Consider the following 20,220-nt stretch of genomic DNA (forward strand, 5'->3'; position numbering starts at 1 on the left):
AGTCTAGACACACCCTTAAATACTCCAAAAGTGAGAGGCAGAGTTTGAGACAGGAACTGTCTGTAGAATATGTCACACTTGTACACATACAGAGGCACGGTGGTGTCTAAGCATTGACTGTCTAGGAATTGGGAGGCCTGTGCCTTTAAGAACTCAAGCCCAGGAGCCTGCCCCCTGCTCGGGAGCTGACAGGCAGCGTCCAGGGAAAAGAAAGAAAAAAAAGACTTTGCACCCCTGGCAAAACGATAGTTACAAGGACATCAGGTGGCTCGTCCCGCAGGGTGACTGTTCCCACCTCTCCCCCTCCCTAAACGGGGGTTTTGTCCATGCACAAGGTCTGGCAGTGTCCCCCCGCCCGGGCTTAACCACGGTTAGCACCCCCCACCCCACCCCCATTTTTCAAATTTCGCCCCTCTTCTGCCGCTAAAAAAAGCAGCTTGATCCCCCCCAGCCAGTAAATTTTTGCCCCCAGATCAGACCAGGACACACACCCCGTAGCCATTGGCCCACAAGAATCATTTTAAACACCTCCGAAGAGGAGGAAGCAAATCCTACGAAGCACTGAGGGCAGAGAGACGGCAGCGGCTACAGCCCTCACGCGGGTGCGCATGCTCCGTGCACCCAACGTCGCACATTTGGAGAAGTTGCAGTTTTGCTCGCTGCACCGGCACGAGGACCTGCCCTCCCAGCCTGCAGGTGGGTGGAGCGGGGCGTGACACTGCTCTCCCCCCCCAGCACCGTCCGCTTGCACAAATGCGTCCGGGCCGGCAGTGCCTAGCGGCGGGAGCGGGGGTGCGGTTCTGCAGCGTGTCCTTCCACAGAGCGGGGCAGGCACTGGGGGAGGGGGCGGGTTGTTTGCAACGTGCGGCTGGCTGGCTGCTCGGCTGCCGCACGCCTTGGATCGGGAGCGCCTCCCGGGTCTCCGCCCCCTTGCTGCAACCTGCGGATCGTTGGCCACTTTCAGTTGTGGGCGCGGGGGCCACCGAGCTGCCGTCGCTGCCTCCTTTCCTTTCCCCTCCTTGCCTGGTGCCCCTGCTCTCGGACGCGGTGCCTGACGGAGGAGTCATTCCCGCCTGCCAGCTGCCTTCTTTGCTCGGCAGGTGTGAGGCCGTGAACAGTCACTTGACTCTCTTCTGGCCCTGACAGCCAAGGGAGGGTGGATCAGCCAGGAGGGAGGCAAGTGTGAATGAAGGAGCTGGAGAAGAAAGGCCTCAGCTTAATCATTTCCCCTTCCCCTCTCGCCTCCCATCCCCAAACTGGAATTGTACCAAGACGGCCTTGGCCTTTCAATCACAGTGGAAAGGAGTGACCCATCCATGGAGACTCTGGCGCAGTCTGGGGCCAACAAACAGCCCAGCGGGTAAGAGATCTCCTGCAACACCAGTTAAGAGGCAGGGGAGGGGTTTGTGGCTTTAATGACTAGCCGGGCGGGGGGGGTGTATGTATGTGTGTGGGGGGGGGAAGGGGGTTGTATTGATTTTGGTGAGCTCCCAAAAGCTTTCCTACAGTGTGTTTGTACAGCGCCTAGCACAACGGTGTCCTCTCCTACCCTGGATGCTGGTCTCATAGTATTCATGTACCTTACCCAAGCTCCCTCTCCTTCCACAAATCAGGGGGTGAATCTCTTCCTCTGTTTGCAGTATTCCCACAGCTCCCTGGGGGTGACAGCAGCCAGAGGAAGCAGGGAGCTTTAATTGTTGCGGTGGGCAGGTGATTTCTCGGCTATTGCTGCTGGGGAGGTTTCCCAGGAAACTGGCTTGGTCTGAGCTAGGGAGTCCATCATAGCTGTCAACAGTCCTGATCTGGCCAAAACTGCCTCTGCCAGCCACCTCTCAGCTGATCAGAGTAGGGAGAAAAGCTGGGGCTTGCTGCTCAGGAGAGATGTGGGAGAATAAAGAATAGCCGGCAGGGAGAGGGGTGGAGAGCAGAGGATAGGATTGCATGCCATGCTGCTAAGCTGCTGCCAGGAGAGGAGCCTCAAGGGGCTGAGGCCAGTCCCTGCAGGACAGGTACCAAAGGGGAGCGAAGGAAGACAGCACCTAGGACAGATTCACAACGCTGGGAGTGGAGGTGAAGAAGGGGAAACTGCCCTGGACTGATGGGATAAATGAGGAAGTTAGCCTGGAAGGCAAGGGGAAGTTTTGTAAAGGAGGAAAGGGATGGAAGGAATTTAGGAATGAAATAAGGATAGAAGAAGGAAGAGTGTAGGAACAGAGAAGACACTATAGGGAGAAGGAGAGTGATTGTTGAGGAATGTCAGAGTATTTTTTAGTTCTTCTCTCTTTAGATAGAAAGTGGCTTAAAATTCACTAGGCCACGTATATAACTACATCACTCCCCAGCACTTAGTTGGAAAATCATTCCTAGCAAAATATTTACAGTTTTGACAACTGTGTCCAGTCTTACCTTGGGTGTGCCCACAGGCACAAACGCAACACGTGGTGTTGTGTTTTGCTTGACCCTGCTACCTCCTTTTCCTCTGCCCTTTCTTCACACGTCACTGCAATGAGGAAAATAGCTGCAGGTAGAAGAGCTGGGGGGAACACACTGTCATTCTGGAATTAATACAGGAGATGCTGAAGTTGGAATTGGAATCAGAACAAACTGGATAATGCCATGAGGTTCTAGAGTCACAGATGAAGAGTAGAAAGTAGTGGTGTTCTAGAATTAGAGCAGAAGGTGGTTGTTATGAGTCTAGCCGTTGTGGAGAAAAGGCCTACCATATTTCATTTTCCATTCTACTCTGTCATTACAAGGCTCCTGAGACAGCATTGATCTTTCCCTGTTGCTGCTACCCTTGTTGCTGCAGTTCCCAGGCTTTTGGATCTCTCTCTTGTTACAGAAACTTATTCCTCCTTTGCCTCAAAGTAACCAACCCAAACATAACCCACATAATACAAACTAAGAAACTTAAGAATAAATTAATGCTGGATTTTGAAGCATGTGTCTCTTAGTCCAATGGCTAACTAATAAAACCAATATCATTAAAAGTGTGAGTCTTCAATTATAGGAGTAAAACTTACCAACAATTTAAAAGCTATTCTCTTTCTCTCATATTTTATAGTTTTACTGCACATCATTTTCCTAAATTCAGGAAAGAATGGGGCTCTTTCAGAAGTTTGCAATTTTATTTTTAGTTCAACATAAATAATATTGAAATGAAAAATCAGTAATTCTGGTATGTATACCGTAAATTAAACTAAGAAATCAAGTCTCTGATTTATCTCATTTTTAAATGAAATAAAGCAGAAGATTGAAGGGTAGCAGTAGGTTTTTTTTAAATATAATGTTTCATTTTCCTATCTTCTCTACTTGTTTGCATTTGCTAGTTCTTGTAGTGTTCTTACTGTTTTTCATATCTGTGCAGGGACTGGTGGATGCAGGGAAATTGCCTAAAAAGTTATTTGTTAGTGTTGTAATAGTAAAAACAACACCGGTTCAGTATTTCTTTGGCCTTTAGGATGTAACGTAAGCGTGGTAGTTGTTGTTAATTTGAGGTTTAATTCACATTAAAGATAGTTTTCTTTTTAACAGTAACTTCTTTCAGTATCTATATGCATTTGAGTAGTATCTTTTAAAAGTATAATTTATTTTAAGAAAATAATAAATCTGGCATCTTTTCCTTGTATTTTTAAGGATTTGAGATATTAACATCAGTTAGTTTAAAAAGTGCTGAAGAAAGGGAGCTAAAATATGATTTTGCATATATGCTTTGAAAAAGAGGACTGCATATGAATTGTGACTATCATGAAAAGTCTATATCTGGATTGGTCTGTAAGCTTGTCCGTCTCACAAACAGAAGTTGGTCCAATAAAAGTACCTCGCCCACCTTGTCTATGTAATGGATACATTAAAATGTTTCACAACTTTGTTTTGGGAGTGTGTCTTACATGTCTGTCTCCAAGATTGCAACTGATAGAGTATCTGCAGATCTATTGAAAAGTGGGTTTTGCCCACAAAAGCTCATGATACTACAAGTTGTACCTCTCTTAACCAAGACTCCCTGGTCTGGCAACATATAGATATTCCTAGACCATAGAACCCGGGAACAGGGAGGTCTGGCAGCGGGGCACGAGCACGCTAGGGTCACTGGCAACCTAGTGTGTATGTGGGGAGAACAGGTGGCATAGCAGGGAGTTCTGGCCCTAGGCGTGGCACCCCAGCAGTGGCCAGGGAGCTCTATCCCTGGCCGCAGAACTCCGGTCCCGACACTCTGCCCCAGCACTGGCTGCACAGCCCCGGCCCCGGCCCTGGCTGTGGAGCCAGGTGGCTGCAGAATTATGCCCCAGTTGCTGTTTGGCTGCCAGCATCTAAAGAGCACTGGGAGGTTGGGGCAGCAGCGGGGGCAGTCTGGCACCCTAACACGGTGGCAGCATGGGCCAGGAGGGGAGAGACTTGCTTGCTCCAGCAAATCCCCTCGTTTGAGACCTGTCAGGTCCTGAGGGTGCTGGACCAGCAAGGTCCTACGTGTGTCTGTCTCTCTCTCTCTATGTGTGTGTATATATATAAATAGTTAGTTAGTCTCTAAGGCAGTGGTCCCCAACCTTTTGAGGTTGTTGGGCGCCAGGGGGCGTGGCCGTTCACCTGCCGGGCGCCAGGGGGCGGGGACACTTGCGCGCCCGGGGGCGGCCCCCCCCATAGCCGCTGGGCCGGGGCCCCCCCATAGCCACGCGCCCGGGGCCAGTGCCCCCCCCCACAAGCACCCCGCGCCCGGGGCCGGCGCTTCCCCGTCTCCCCTGCAAGCGCCGCGCGCCCGGGGCCGGGGCTTCCCCCTCCCCCCTGCAAGCGCCGCACGCCCGGGGCCTACGCTCCCCGCAAGCGCCGCGCCATGTGCCCGGGGCCAGGCCAGCACCAAGCACCTGGCGGGCGCATGCATGTTGGGGACCACGGCTCTAAGGGTATGTCTACACTACCCCGCTAATTCGAAATAGCGGGGTAATGTAGGCATACCGCACTTGCAAATGAAGCCCGGGATTTGAATTTCCCGGGCTTCATTTGCATAAGCGGGGCGCCGCCATTTTTAAAACCCTGCTGGTTCGAACCCCGTGCAGCGGGTAGTAACAAGGAGTAACGGTAGTTCGAACTAGGAAGCCTAGTTCGAACTACCTAGTTCGTGCCCCGTGTAGCCGCGCTGCACGGGGTTCGAACCAGCGGGGTTTTAAAAATGGCGGCGCCCTGCTTATGCAAATGAAGCCCGGGAAATTCAAATCCTGGGCTTCATTTGCAAGTGCGGTATGCCTACATTACCCTCCTAGTTCGAACTAGGAGGGTAGTGTAGACATACCCTAAGGTACCACAGGACTACTAGCTGTTTTTAAAGTTACAAACTAAAATGGCTATCTCTCTGAGACTTTTTGAAATATTATGGATACTTCCACATAAATTGCAAGTTCTCCATCGAGTTTTAGCTATCTATAGCAAAACTGGAGTGACCCTCCCCTTGTAGTCAATGGACCAGTTTCTAATTTCATGTACATGAATATATATATCTGTAGTATCTCCATTAACTTCACTGGAATTATTTCAGATTTACCAAAACGCAACATTAAAATTTGTTACAAAGGCGAGATGCTTGCAGTGTCTTACTGTACAGAGTATAGATTTTATCTTATTCTTGTTGAAGTTGAGGACAAATGTCCCAAGTAGTCCGGGAGGCCAGAAAGTCTGCTTCATGAAGAATTCAGTTCAGCAGTTGCATACTGTTTGGTTTGGAACTTCTACATGACCTAATGCTGATGCATGCATGCTTTCCACTGCAACTGCTGAATTTCTAGCATTAGCATTTGATACTAATGAGTCTCTTCTAAAATAAATTTGGTTCTTGACTACATTTTTCCTTACCATTTAATGAAAAAATAGGAGGTACCAAGTAAATTTGGAAAGAGGCTTGGTTAGACTGCTTTTGTTGGCTTTCTTGTCAAGAAAAATTAGCATTTGAAACGTTCATTTGGTACATATGTATCTAAAGAGCTGTCTGTTTTGCTCATGAAAGTACGTTAAATAAGTTACTTGCATACGGAAAAAAGTCCCACTAGTTTCGTGTCTTATTTCACTAGTAATTCGGATGACATAGTTAAATAAGAGCAAGAGGTTAAAATGACCTTTACTTTGCAATTTAAAAAAAAATAAGCAGAACTGTCGTTTGTCTCTGGTTAAATCATTAATAGCAACATTATTAACTTCCTTTGTTAAACTGTTGAGAAAAATTAATGTATCCACAGCAGAGCGCTTTTACTATGTACTTTCTCCAGATAAATTTCCTACAGTACATGACACAGTTTCTGGGAGAATCACCCATATAGAAGTGTGACTTGGGGATGCCTGGGGCAGAGCAGCTCGGGTGCTGCTGGGTTGGTCCAGTAGTGCCAAGGAGCGGTGCTGCGGGACCAACCGGCAGCGCCCCACCTGCTCTACCACAGGCCCCGGGCTTTGCTCCACGTCTCCCTGGTCTGCTGGGACGGGGGCACTAGCTGCGTTCCCCCCCCCCCCCCCCCCCAGCAGACCAGGGAGACGCGGAGCAAAGCGGCGGAGGACCCGGGCCGGACCCGCGGTGCTTCCAGATCAGTGCCGCGGGTCCGGCCCGGGTCCTCTGCCGCTTTGCTCCCTGTCTCCCTGGTCTGCTGGCTCCCCCAGCAGACCAGGGAGATGGGGAGCAGCTTTGCTCGCCCTGGAGGAGGCGGGCGGCGGGACCAGGCGTCCCGCCGGTCCAGTCCTCCGGGGCGAGAAAATCCCCGTTCGTAACTGCGGATCCGACATAAGTCGGATCCGCGTAACTCGGGGACTGCCTGTATATATATAGTGTAAATAAATGTGGTTTTCAAGATCCAATAATCTTGTTTGTAGGTTTAAAACAAATTGGTTTGGTTTACTTTCAGTAAGACCATTTCAGTCCAAGTTATTTAATGAAAGTACAGGAAAACTGTGAGCATAAAGAAAGAGTTACACTCTATGCAAAGTTTAATGTGGCTAAGTAGTCTTGTAAACAAAGATTGCACATTTTCCTGTGACATGCCATGTATATTGTAGAAGAAAAAAAACTGCAAACAAATTAAAATGGCTGTGAAGGCTCCAGGAGCCACAACAGGTTGTAATTTCCTTTGTGATGCAAATGCCCTAGCTGGCAGCACGAAGAAACTTTGCAGGTAATAGCTAAGTTTGATTAGCAAACTATCTGAGATCAGAAAGTTCAAATTGTAGCCCTCCAGAAAGAAAAAAAAAAAAGGAGGTATTGGTATTGCTATTTTAGTCCCAATAGGAGGTTGGGTATATTAGAAAATGTTTAAATGTAAGCAGTCTTTTAAGAAGGCTCCCAGAGAGAAGACTGAGAAATTGGTGTTTGTAAAAGATGTTACCCCTTTTGAACAAAATCTTGCAAAGGTTCGGGCATAGCCCTTGGTCTGATCAAGTGTTAGGTGCTGTCCATACAATTTCAGACCTAGAAGACAAATTGGCTAACTACTTGTGGATATGTAAACCCTTGGCTCCAATGGAGAGGGAAACAGCTGCAGCTTGACTTCTATGGAAAACCTGTAATGAGGTTCTTCAAAATTGACTGAATATAAAAAAGAATGCAAATATGAAACTGCAAAAATGTAAAGCTTCTGCTGCAGAAGTGGAGAGGTAGAAATGCATGTCCCTCAGTACCCAGACGAGCTAGATTCCCTTAAGGATGGGTGCTGAGAGTTAAAGCAACTCTCAGATTTATTTTTTGTTTTTCTTCCCTCAGGAATATGTTTAAGAAAAGGACCAGGAGGTATGAGGCTTAGTGAACAAGCTCACCCTCCTTACCAAATTAATAGTAGACAAACCTGTGTCATTGAGAAAAGTCATTTAGCAGGAATTAGGATGGACCATAAGAAGGGGAAGGCAAAAAGTTTGGAGCCCTATGGGCATAGTTGAAGGAATAAGGAAAGTAGAGCAGACATTGGAAAGTTACTAGGAATGAGAAACATTTTCTTTGAAAGGACAAAGGAAGTGATTTGAGGGAATGTGAAGATAAAAGGTGGACTCCGTGGGAGTGTGGAAGGAATTAAGTAATGGTTGTAATATGTGAAGGGAAATCTTGTTTTAAAATGACACCTTGTTTCTTTGCAGCCTCTTCCTTAAGCACTGTGCAAACCATCTAGGCAAAGATACAATCAAATGTAAACATTTTGTCTATGGACACCTTTGTTAAATCTGCAAAGGAAAATTAGGGATTCTACTGAAACTTAATTGGTTAACTGCATAAAAGAATGAGCTCTATATATATTGTAACTCTATTTTGTGGGTTTCAAATTAACTAGTTGTATTTTGTTTTGGATAATGTCCTCTTGCTTAAAATTGCAAACAGACAAGGCACAAATTGGTCAGTGCTTCTGTTGGGCATTCAACTTTTAAGGTTAAATTTAACTTTCTAGAAACCAAATTATTAGTTTAGAAATTCAAGCTTTGAAACTTAACTGTCTCTTTTCAAGGCTGAGTTGATAATACTTTTGGTTTGCTTTTAAATTCAACATTATATGTGAATACAGGCTGCCTGGCTATTTCAAAGAAAGGTGGACAGGGAAGGCTGCTGCTATCTCAGCAGACACATCCACTGCACCCCTGACCACAAACATAGAAGGAACAGCTCAGCTTGCAGAGCTGGCAGCAATCAAATTAGCTTGAGAGGCAGGTACCAGTACCATGTACACTAACTGCTATGCTATATGGGCTGGAGCCACCCAGTGGATAACTAACTGGAAGAATAATAACTGGGAAATAGGGGGAAAGCCTGTTTGGAGATTGGAATATTGGAAATGGATATACCAGTATGCAACCCAAAATGCCTTAAGCATAGGTCATGTGGCAGCTCACCAAGGGTATGTCTACACTACCCTCCTAGTTCGAACTAGGAGGGTAATGTAGGCATACCGCACTTGCAAATGAAGCCCGGGATTCATTTCCACGAGGTGTACCGGTAGTTCGGAATAGGAAGCTGCATGGGGCGCTGCATGCCGAGCCGCACTGAATGGGGTTCGAACCAGCGGGGTTTTAAAAATGGCGGCTCCCTGCTTATGCAAATGAAGCCCGGGAAATTCAAATCCCGGGCTTCATTTGCAAGTGCGGTATGCCTACATTACCCCGCTAGTTCGAACTAGCGGGGTAGTGTAGACATACCCCAAAAGAATAACACCCTGACTGCACAGCTAAATAACCTAGCAGATCCAGCAGTACAAATTTTTGCTGCCCAGGTGGATTGGGAACGCCTGTACATTTGGCTACATGAAACCTTGGGGGACACAGAAAGCGATGAGCTGGTGCGGCAGGCACATGCCAGGGAGTGGCCTATCACCCACAAACCAAGCCAAAGATCTGGTACAAGCTTGCACCCTATGAGCTGAACTCAGGAAACATATAACAGAAGGGCAACGGTTTGCCAGGCTAAGAGATGGAAAAATACTATGGGCAACCTGGCAAGTAGATTATATTGGTCCACCACCCACCAGTAAGCAAGGGTGGAAGTATGTTTTCTAACTGGAGTAGAAATTGTTTCCAGAATTGGTTTTGCTTACCCAAACCGATGGACAACAGGATTGTCTACGATCATGGGACTAAACCGCTTAATAGCCCTTGTCCCAACACCCCAGCGTGGGGACACAAACCCATGTTCTGCACTCCTATAAGGGAAAAGGAGTCTGGACTACTGCAGATGCTGGGCTAACACCAATAACCATTACTGAGGCTTGGATTGTGTCCAAGACCGGCAAACCTTATGTTTTATTACAGGAAACTGAGGCAATAGCCATGAACAGTGCTCCAGTGGGATGGATCCCTCCCAAAGCTGGTGTGGATCCGGGAAACCACCATGAACCTTTTGTATATATACACCGCTTGCTGTTGTAGCGCTTGCAACCACTGTTGTTAGTTACAGACTATTGAAATGAGACATGGTACTCCAACTCGCCATGGTCTTCTTCCTCATCCTAACTGCTACTGCTGTACCAGAACACCTTACTTGACTCCTCTACTGGACTGGGAATCGAGTTTGTCCCTCTCAGCCCCAATGACTGGTGAAACAAGAGTATGGTTCGATGACAGCGACTACCGCAATCCTCTAAATAACTCTGGGGGGAGAACAAGGGAGGAAGGCAAGGGAAGTGGCAACAAACGGTATGGGATAAGACATGCTGTAACTAAGACTGTAAAGCCTCATGGCTAGATTGGCTAGCCCAACACCTAGAACTTTCGTTAACTCCATTCCTTCACTCTACTGTAAATACTATATTAACCATTTTACTTGTTGTAATTGCTTGCTGCATGGTTCTATGTATTGTTAGGCCTTTTGTGGACACTGCTACCTCCTCTGCACAAATCCGGTATATGGCGTTGGGAAGCGATCCTAATCAATCCCTTGATCCAAAATTATCTGATCAGACCCTGCCGATAGGGCGATTTTAACTTCCTCCAAGGAGGGCAAAAGGTGCTGGCATCACCGCCATCTTGCGTTCTGGGACATAGTGAGGCTTGTCAAGGGGGTGGAATGTAGCCAGACGTGAACCCCATCTTGTTTCCCCTCCCCCAGAGAGCAAGAGAAAGGCAGTCAGCCTTTGATGCCCTGGGAACGCAGGTGTGCTGCCTGTCCCTGACTCTACCATAAACAGAAACCAGACAGTAAATGGGCTAGCTGACGACCCGGGGCCTCCCGTCGCCCTGATGGCTAGTACCAGTAATTGACACGCCTGCACTGTCCCAGGAGAGGAATCTTTGCCCATCACATACCAGAGGTGCCCATTGTCTGCATTTTTCCAGGTGTGAATTATGCTTTGCACCGTTCGTGGGAAACTTGGCATTCAAAGCCATTTTTCCTAATTGGCCACTTGAGACCAGGAAGAAGCCTACATGACCCAAGGGGTATAAAGAGGGGTATAGTACCCCACCCCATTCGAGCTCCAATCATCTATACCTGCTGGCAGGTATTGATTGTCTCCCGAGGTCTGTGGGACGCCCAACCTCGCCCTACTTCTTCCCGAGGGATTGAGAGAAAGACGCTGGCTACGCCAAGTCTGGAACGCAGGGGTGAGAATTATACCTGCTATGTGTCTATTTTGCATGCATTTAATAAGAGCTCAGAGAACCAAAGGGGTTTCATGGTACCTGTAAATGACTTATTAGTGTAATTTCTGTCCTGTCCTTTGTAGTGGCTGTGTTATCTGTAACACAGCAGTAGCATTTAATAACTAAGTTTACCCTGTAACAATAACATCGTAACTGTTTAAGCTTTAACCTGACTCCTTCAATTGCTGTAACAGAACCAAGCACAATTTTAAAAGAACTTCAGCCAGTCATAAGGGACTCACTGCCCTGACCATCGGCTGACACCTGCCTAGCTGTGCTGCTGGTGCTGCAGTGGCGATGGAGAGGCACTTCTCACCTGGCCCCATGCTGTTGCAATGAGAGAGCTGGAATAGTCCTCTCTCCCTGTGGCAGTGTGCATGCTAAGCCTCTCATTCCCAGCCCAACCTCAGACCCAGGATTTAAATGAAAAAAACTCCAACCAAAATTAATTGAATTAAGGACCCGAGGAACACCAGATAAATATTCTTGTAAGATATTTCCCTACATCCCAAGGATATTGTGAACGTAAATACATATGTACATTTAGGAGTTATTTAAACACTACACAGAGATTAGTTGCATTGACATTCTGCTTTGATCCCTACACTGAAGGGACCCTATAAAGTACCTAGACATACAGAGATTATATATCATTACTTATGTGTTACGTTGAGGCCTCAGGAAAACTAGCCTGTGAGTAAAGAATAGACCAACCATTTAAGTCTTGTGTAGTTAAACAATGTACATCATAGAATTGCACATCCACATTTTAAGAAGTGTTTTACTATATATTTAACTCTCTAAGGGTACGTTTACACAGTAGCATGTACCTCAAAATAAGTTACGCTATTTGAGCTATGCAAATTGCGTAGCTTATTTCAAAATTTGGCACAGATTACATAGCGCTAATTTTGAAATAAATCACTCTTCCGATGTCTTCCTTAATCTTCGTGCAACAAGGTTTACAGGAAGCCAGAATAAGAAGCCTGTTATTTCTACTATATTTTAATATAACGGGTGTGCTGTTAATATGCGCAGAACGCTAATTTGGAATAACGGACATTATCCTGGAATAGCACTGCTGTGTAGACGTATCCCAAGCCATGTGTTTAAAGAGTTGAGAAGATCTGCTGTTTATAGAACATTACTCTGTAGTAGTTCTTTGCTTCCATTAGAATGCTTTACTGAGCATAACATTCAGATAAGAAGATTTGAAATATAAAAACACTTCAGGGTTTTTTGTATGTCTTTAAATCATAAACTAGAACTACTGGAAATATTAGTACTCTGTCTACACATCACCTTTTTTATACTTAAGTTACTTATGTAAGACTCTTGTTTAATGTTTAGAATAATTGATTTGCAAGGATGATGAGGATAGAATGTAATTAAAAATGCAAACAAATATTATGTTAAATATTTTAAACATCCGCTGCTTTCCAGAGTTCTAATGCAAACACGCCTACTCTGGGCATCAACCCTCATATTACCAATACAGACAGTCCCCGGGTTACGTACAAGATAGGGACTGTAGGTTTGTTCTTAAGTTGAAACTGTATGTAAGTCAGAACTGGCATCCAGATTCAGCCGCTGCTGAAACTGATCAGTTTCAACAGCGGCTGAATCTGGACACCAGTTCCGACTTACATACAGATTCAACTTAAGAACCCCCAGGCGTCCCCAAGTCAGCTGCTGCTGAAACTGATCAGCAGCTGATTCCAGGAAGCCCGGGGCAGAGCAACTCTGCCTCGGGCTTCCTGTAGTCAGCCGCTGGTCAGTTTCAGCAGCGGCTGACTTGGGGACGCCTGGGGCAGAGCAGCTCAGGTGCTGCTGTGTTGGTCCAGTAGCGCAGCCGCTCCTCGGCGCTACTGGACCAACCCAGCAGCACCCCAGCTGCTCTGCCCCAGGCGTCCTGATTCAGCCGCTGCTGAAACCGATCAGCCGCGGCTGAATCAGGACTTCTGGGGCAGAGCAGCTGGGGTGCTGCCGGGTTGGTCCAGTAGCGCCAAGGAGCGGTGCTGCGGGACCAACCGGCAGCGCCCCACCTGCTCTACCACAGGCCCCGGGCTTTGCTCCACGTCTCCCTGGTCTGGTGGGGGGGGGCACTAGCTGCGTCCCCCCCCAGCAGACCAGGGAGACGTGGAGCAAAGCGGCGGAGGACCCGGGCTGGACCGCGGCGCTTCCAGATCAGCACCGCGGTCCGGCCCGGGTCCTCCGTGGCTTTGCTCAGTGTCTCCCTGGTCTGCTGGCTCCCCCAGCAGACCAGGGAGACGGGGAGCAGCTTTTCTCGCCCCGGAGGAGGCGGGCGGCGGGACCAGGCGTCCCGCCACTCCAGTCCTCCGGGGCAAGAAAATCCCCGTTCGTAACTGCGGGTCCGACGTAAGTAACTGCGGATCCGACATAACTCGGGGACTGCCTGTAATAATAACCATATGGAGCCAAATTCCACCCGTGGAATACAGAAATTCTAAGAGCAGAAATTTTCCCATACAATATGTCCTAGCATCATTGCAGATATACGGCTTGATTGATGGATCTAGATCAGAAAGAACTCCATTAATGTTGATAGAGGTACATCAACATAAAACTTGGGGAAAGTGAGAAAATAATCAAACACATTGTTTACAACAAAAATAATTCTATGTTACTGTTTACACTTTGTGAGTACTGACATAAACATGAAAATGTTTTTCAGTGCATTATTACTGATGCATCAACATTTGTTAAAATCCATTGTAAAAATAAGTTATTCTTTATGTATGCATTTAAAAATAAGTTGGTTAAACAACAAATTGTCAGAAAACACAGTACAACTTAAGGTATTTTTCTTATTGTCCAAAACACTCCTCCAAGACCACCATGTCTGAACTGTTTCTACTCTCATACTTTATTTTACCATCTCTTTTATTGTTTTCATGTTTCCATTCCATTCTCCCTTATTCTTTCACTGTTTTTGTCTCTCTCCATCATGATCCTTTTTCTCCCTGTATATTTTGTAATCCCTTTCCTCTCGTTTTGCTGTGCCTCCCATGGTTCTCTTAGATCCAGTTAACCCTACCCTGCCTCTTCCTAGGGTGGGCTTCATCTTTGTTTGTCCTCCATATCCTTTCCATATAGTGTCTGTATGGATGCTCCTGACTTTTGTTCCTGTATCTTCAGATCTTCACATAGCATACGTAATGGGACACACCAGGAAAATGCATATTTGGAAGCATTACTGTACTAGAAAAACAGCAAATTCAGATTTGGGGCTAGCAACTCCTTGATATCCTGTCATGGGGAATATAGGCCACATCCTACCATGGCCATTTGGGGATTACAAGTAGGCTAGCTCTCTCCACAGCTGTGGCTAATTACTGGGCCAGAAAAAGCTGAGAGATAAAAAGCCTGCAGATCAGAGGAGGTAGCTGACTGCTAAAGAAACTGATGAGAAGATTCTTTCAGATACTGATTTGTTGGAAGCACTCCAGAATTTGGACTTGAAAAAAGGGAGAATTGTAGTACACGAGTCTAGAGAAGGTGTACAAGAGAGGGATGAATGTAGTAAGGGATTGTAAGGAACTGGTTGAGGCTACTAAAGTAGGGACCCTGGGCTGGAAACTAAAGGAGTGAACAAGCTTGAGGTTCATCTGCCATAACCAGCAAAGAGGTACAAAGAGCTAATATGATTCTTGGAATCACATATAGGAATTGAGAGGTTATATTTTGCCTTTGTGTCTGTCTCTGTTGTGGTTGCTCCTTGGAACACTGTGCCCAGTTTTGGTGTCAACAGTTCAGTGAGAATGTTGATAGATTGGAGAAGGTTCAGAGAGAAGCCATGAGAATGATTAAAGGATTAGAAAACCTTCTTTATGGTGATAGGCTCAAAGAGCTCAATCTTTTTATCTTATCAAAGAGAAGGTTAAGAAGTGACACACACTCTAGCAGTACGTGGATGGGAGTAGTGGAATCAACCAGCTCCTTTGTAACCCTTCATGGCTAGGGATTTCATGCTAACAATTTTTTCTCATGTAACCTTCCTCATCAGAGAAGGTTAGAGACTATAAACTACCTAGCCATACGGGAGTAGTGCTTACTCGGTAATGAAAAAGTTTGCAGGGCTCAAGCAGTTAGGAGCTGATACTCCAGCAATTTTTTTTTTCATTCATAACTGATGCGGCAAGCTCAGAACTGCTGGGGCTATGAACAACCAATCCTAGAAGTGTCGAGGTTTAGCTTTGGCAAGCTCTGGCACAAATTGAGCTCTGGACTAGAGTTATAAGAGGAGAGCCACTCAGCAGCTGTAGGTGCAGAGGAAGACATTTATGCAGACTTGCTTTGACACCAGCCACAACCATGAGAGGTGCTGCTGGGCCAGTGCATCCCCAGATGCATCTGGTAATGGCCAGGCCTGCCGACGGGGGTAAAGGAGGCAACTGCCCTGGGGGCCCAGATATTCAAAAGGGCCCAGAGCTCCTGGTTGCTGCCACTGCTTACTGTGGTAGTGAGGGCGAACTGGGCCCTTTAAATCGCTGCCAGAGCATCGCATGGTGAGCTCTGGGCTGCACAGAAGCTAGGGATGGGAATGGCTAACAGTTTAACAGGGTGATGCTTACCGGTTATGGTTAACCAGTGGGAGCTGGAGCAGCACCCCACCCGATAGCAGGGGCTGCTCTAGACCAGCACGACCCACCATAGGCAGGGGCACTCCAGCCCTGTCAGCGCGTCCCCCATTTGCAGTGGGCCCAGCCTGGCTGGAGCAATGTGTTGTGGGTGGGGGTGCTCCAGCATAGCTGAAGCAGCTCCCCCCACCCTCCCTTAGATGGGATTTTATATCCCTAGCTGAGGGCTGCCCCTTCTGACTGAGGCTGTGTCCCTTCCGGGCACAGAGCAAGGCCCCCTCTGCCTGTCAGCCTCACTGTTAATGGCTTCTTGTGGCATGAAATGGCAAAGATCACACAGTGTATTAGGAGTTATGGCCAGAATAGAGAAAGATACTGCTCTCACATGAGTTGCCATAGTCTGAATGAATGTATACAATCTTTCCAACATTTCTGGCATTTCAGGAACATCTTTATCTAGATATTTAAAAGGCTCCGGTTATCACAGTGCCTGAGCACCTCATAAAATTAATGATTGCCTCCTCTTGGCACCTTGGTGAGTCAGGAAACCGATAAACCCACTGTACAGATGGAAAACTGACTCGATTAAATGAGTTGTCCAAAGTTGCACAGTATGTCTGAGCCTAAGCTAGGAGGGGAATCCAGGTTTCCTGACTCTCAGTTCTGTGCCCTAACAAAGCTTCCAGTGAGAGAGATTTTTTTTTAAAACACTCTCAATTCAGAAACTTATTTTTGGCACATCTGTTGCCATGCTGTGGTGCAATTTTCTCCCTTGGTTTCCTATCTCTATCTCTTTGGAAATGGACAGTTTTTACATTACTAACTTCTACACTGGGATATCCAGAAAGCTTCAGAAGCTTATTTTCTATCTGATGGAGTGAAGCCAGCTGGCTGACTAGAGGTTTGGAATTACAAAGAGATTTCAAATCCAAATTTTCTAGATAAATTCAGGATTTCAGGAAGCTCTTCAAAGTGTCTGATCTCCAGACAATGGAAATTCAAGCTACTATCAAATGCCCTCTCTTGTCTTTCAGTATGCATGCTCCTACAGTAAATAACATGAATAGTTGCATTGATCTTTTAATGAATAACATTCATTTTCTTATTGTAAAGTTTGTTCCCACAGATGTGAGGTAGGTGACCAATGAGCCAGACTGCTTATCACTAAGTAAGTGATCCTGTGAATAGTATATCGTTGTCATAGTTTCAGCATTACAGTGGCAGAATTTAGCCAGAGATTTAGCGCATGCCAAAAAATGAGTCAGAAAGATTGCATGTCGGGGGAGTGCTGAGATATCTGTGTCACATAGTATTTGATATCCAAAGTTAGTACTTGTGTACCAGAAATAATGTTGTCTTTTCAATGGTATTAATGTTGCATTATTCCAACTTTAATGTGCTTTGGGTTTACTGTGTGTGGTCTCAAAATGACTGAAAAAAATGTCAGTGTGGTAGTTGCCTATTTATTCTCTTTTTCTCAGTATCTTCTAAACTAAAACTCTTCTGTTTACATGTCTTTTTTTTTCTAACAGCCAGCCCTACTAGAACAATTGGGATAAAAAAATCAAACTGTTGCATCCCCAGCCATACTGGAAATTCAATAATCAGGCTTGAGATGATAATTTTACTAATAATGTATGAAGTTGAAGAGAATCTAGCCTGAACTTTCTAAGTTGTAGCTCTGTTTTGGTAACCATAGTAGGAACTTGTTTTTATCAGTTAATAGGTAAGACTCAAAGTCACACAGAGGATATAGATGTTGAAGAAGAAGATGACATTGTCTAATGATCAATTTTCTAACTATAGCAGTAATGATCAACATAATAGTACTTTTCACTCCAGTAAATGACTCTTTATTTATAAGCTAAGGATGGCTAACAATCCACATAAAAGTATGGCAAATGGAGCGTTCTGTTTCTTCAGTTCTGTGTTAATTGGTAGTCTGTTACGATTTATATATAAATCACCCCTTATTGTGGTACGGTTGTGAATCTGAATTAGAAAGATAGAACTGGTATGTACAGTACTCTTTCCTTAAATAATCACAATTAAATCTTGCCTTAGGAAGAACAAATACATGCCAATATTTTCACAGTGCATAGCGATTTTGTGTCTGTACAATATTCATTGATGGCTGGAGAGATTTCCTGTGCAAATCACTAAGGATTGCTTTAATACATTTACTTGGTGCTGTAAATCAAAACCATTTCCTATTTATTTGGCTTTATGTTAATACATCTAAAAAAATCATCATACAGAGTCTTTGAGACAAATGCTCAAGCAACAACAGGCATAAAACAGAAGCTTTTTCTGAGGCCTTGCTGTCCACGTACATTCCTAACTTCCATTTTTGCTATAGGCCTCTGTGATTCTCACTTGTCTGCCATACCTCTTTCCTCTGTGTGTCTGGAGTCAACCTTACTTTTTTGAGTTGCTGGAAGTGTTTTTAATTCTTGTGTGACCTGACATGGGGAAGGAGGGCCCAGGGCAGAAAAATTGGGCTTTCTCAAGGGAGCAGGGAAGCTAGCTAGAGCCCCCCCACATGAAACCCTCAAAATATTGGAACCAAATATAGTCATAGCATTCATGCGAATGGGGGAAAAAACACAGATAGGTAGTTTATATTAGATGACCGATTAAAATGACCTTTGCTTTAGTAGTGACCTCCTCTCCCCAATGCACTCATTCCCTGACATGAGCTTGTCATAGTGTCTCAGCATAGCTGGAGGCCTGTTCATGGTAGGGATGTTAAATGGCGTTTAATCAGGTAATCAACTAGTTGATTAGCTGATGGGGGGGGGGGGGGGAAATTGCAGAGCCACAGCGGGGTTAGCTTCTGGTGGCTCTTAATACATTTAAAAAGCAAAAGTGCAGCAGGAGGAACCGGGCTTGAGCTGGAAATCAGCTGATTCAAAGCTGGTACCCAGTCCCCCACTACGTCTCTGCCTCTACCCCTTCCCCTCCATGGAGATGGTGCTGGAGGGGAACCAGCTTTTAAACCGGCTATCTCTGCCCCCTCCTCCCAGCACCAGCTCCTGCTCCCCCCTCCTTCCCCACCTGGCTGCCTCTGATAGTCAATTAGTTGCTTATATCCCTAGTTCATGGCAGAAAATCTGAAAGCAAACCTCATCGAAAGGTCTTTTAAAACTATCTCAAATAATTTTCATTTCTGGTCTGCCTTTGGTGAAGTTGTAAGTGTAAAAGTTTTTGAACTGTCTCTTGCGAGGTTTGTTGAAGTTATGTTTGGGGATACAGTAAGTACTTCCTCTCATTCTTCTTTCCCATCCCTCCCTACCCTCTCTTAAAAGTGAGAAACTAAAAAAATATAGCTTAACTTTTGCCCTTATTTCTGCACTTATCTTGGTTACCTGACTACATTTTTGAGGGGATTATTGCACATATGCAGTAAAAAACCTAACAGAGCAAGGATTGAATTAATAGATAGGTAGAGCTCTGCAAATCTGCAAATATCAGTGTTATGTTCCCAAGTGTCTGCGTCTGCAGCTCATTTTTACAGAAATAGATGAGGATGTGGATAGAAAATTTTGTATCCACAGGGCTCTATGCATAGGTGTTGTTTGACATTTATATTTGGGGGTCAGCTCCAGTCAGGCCAATGGGGCCATCTGTGGGGAGTTAATTCCATAACTGCTTAAGGCTTGAATTTTTTGGAGGGAGCAACCCTCCCCCCTTTGCAAATTAGATCCCTGAGTAAATGGCACATTCTATATTTACTGTGGATCAGACATACACTTTTCATTGTGGCTTTCACAGCTTGATCAAATGAATCTGCAAAGTCAGTAAATACTTCAGTAAGAAAAAATTGATTTTACTTTTTTTCTCTTTTTGTCTTGTTTGAGTGATTTACATCTACATGAAATGGCACTGGTTCTGAATGCTGAGGAAAGAATATCTTGGTGCAACTGCAGACCGTCTTTTTTTTATGTAACTTCTTTTGGCAGTTGATACCTATGAATGTATGGGTATCAGAGAAATTACTCCAGGTCCCTTGGAACATGGATCATATTTCAACATAGTCATAGCTCTCTCTGCTCTAACAGATCTTGTCTTACTGTTACCATTTGCTTCTCCAAAACACACTCTGTTGTTCTGATAAACATAATTAGACTTTCTGCTGGATAAGGCTACTAAATTTTAGTATTCAGCATCACAAAAACCTGGGTACAATGATGCCCAGAGGCAAGTATGCTTAAGATGCTTTTAACAGGATTCATTCTACAATATTGTAAACAGATCAAACCTTGTCACCAGTGTTCCCTCTAAGCTGTGCGGCAAACACAGTTCACAGGTGATTAATCAGCTCCGCCCAGTCAGAGGCTCAGGACTCTATAATACATTGGTAGACAAATTGTTGCGTAAATGAGACAAAGTTGTTTTTCTCCTTATCCTTCCCAACAAATGAGGTAAGTAAAATCTCTTTACAGCTCTTCCACTGATTTGCATGTGATTTTAAGAAAACCACCTAAAGTAGTCATGCTTAAGTTTTCCCATCTGTAAAATAAATAAAAAATGCTCTCTC

The 20,220-nt window shown here is 45.3% G+C and overlaps 1 protein-coding gene across 5 annotated transcripts in view; it reads left to right on the top strand.

Moving 5' to 3' along the window:
• The first annotated feature begins 409 nt into the window (after positions 1–409).
• COBL (cordon-bleu WH2 repeat protein) overlaps positions 410–20,220 on the top strand; it is a 229,204-nt gene continuing 209,393 nt past the window's right edge. For 2 of the 5 annotated variants that reach the window (XM_075921663.1, XM_075921658.1), the window contains exons 1-2: positions 410–696; positions 1,273–1,360. Coding sequence is in view for 3 of the 5 variants with exons in the window: in XM_075921658.1 (XP_075777773.1) it covers positions 609–696; positions 1,273–1,360 (176 nt within the window). In the remaining 2 variants the exon portion in view is untranslated. Of the gene's footprint in view, positions 697–1,091; positions 1,361–13,324; positions 20,105–20,220 lie in introns of those variants that run through there. The other 3 variants (XM_014580203.3, XM_014580201.2, XM_075921662.1) reach the window with 2 other exon arrangements.

The sequence above is a fragment of the Pelodiscus sinensis genome, chromosome 2, assembly GCF_049634645.1.
Source record: "Pelodiscus sinensis isolate JC-2024 chromosome 2, ASM4963464v1, whole genome shotgun sequence".
Lineage (NCBI taxonomy): Eukaryota > Metazoa > Chordata > Testudines > Trionychidae > Pelodiscus > Pelodiscus sinensis.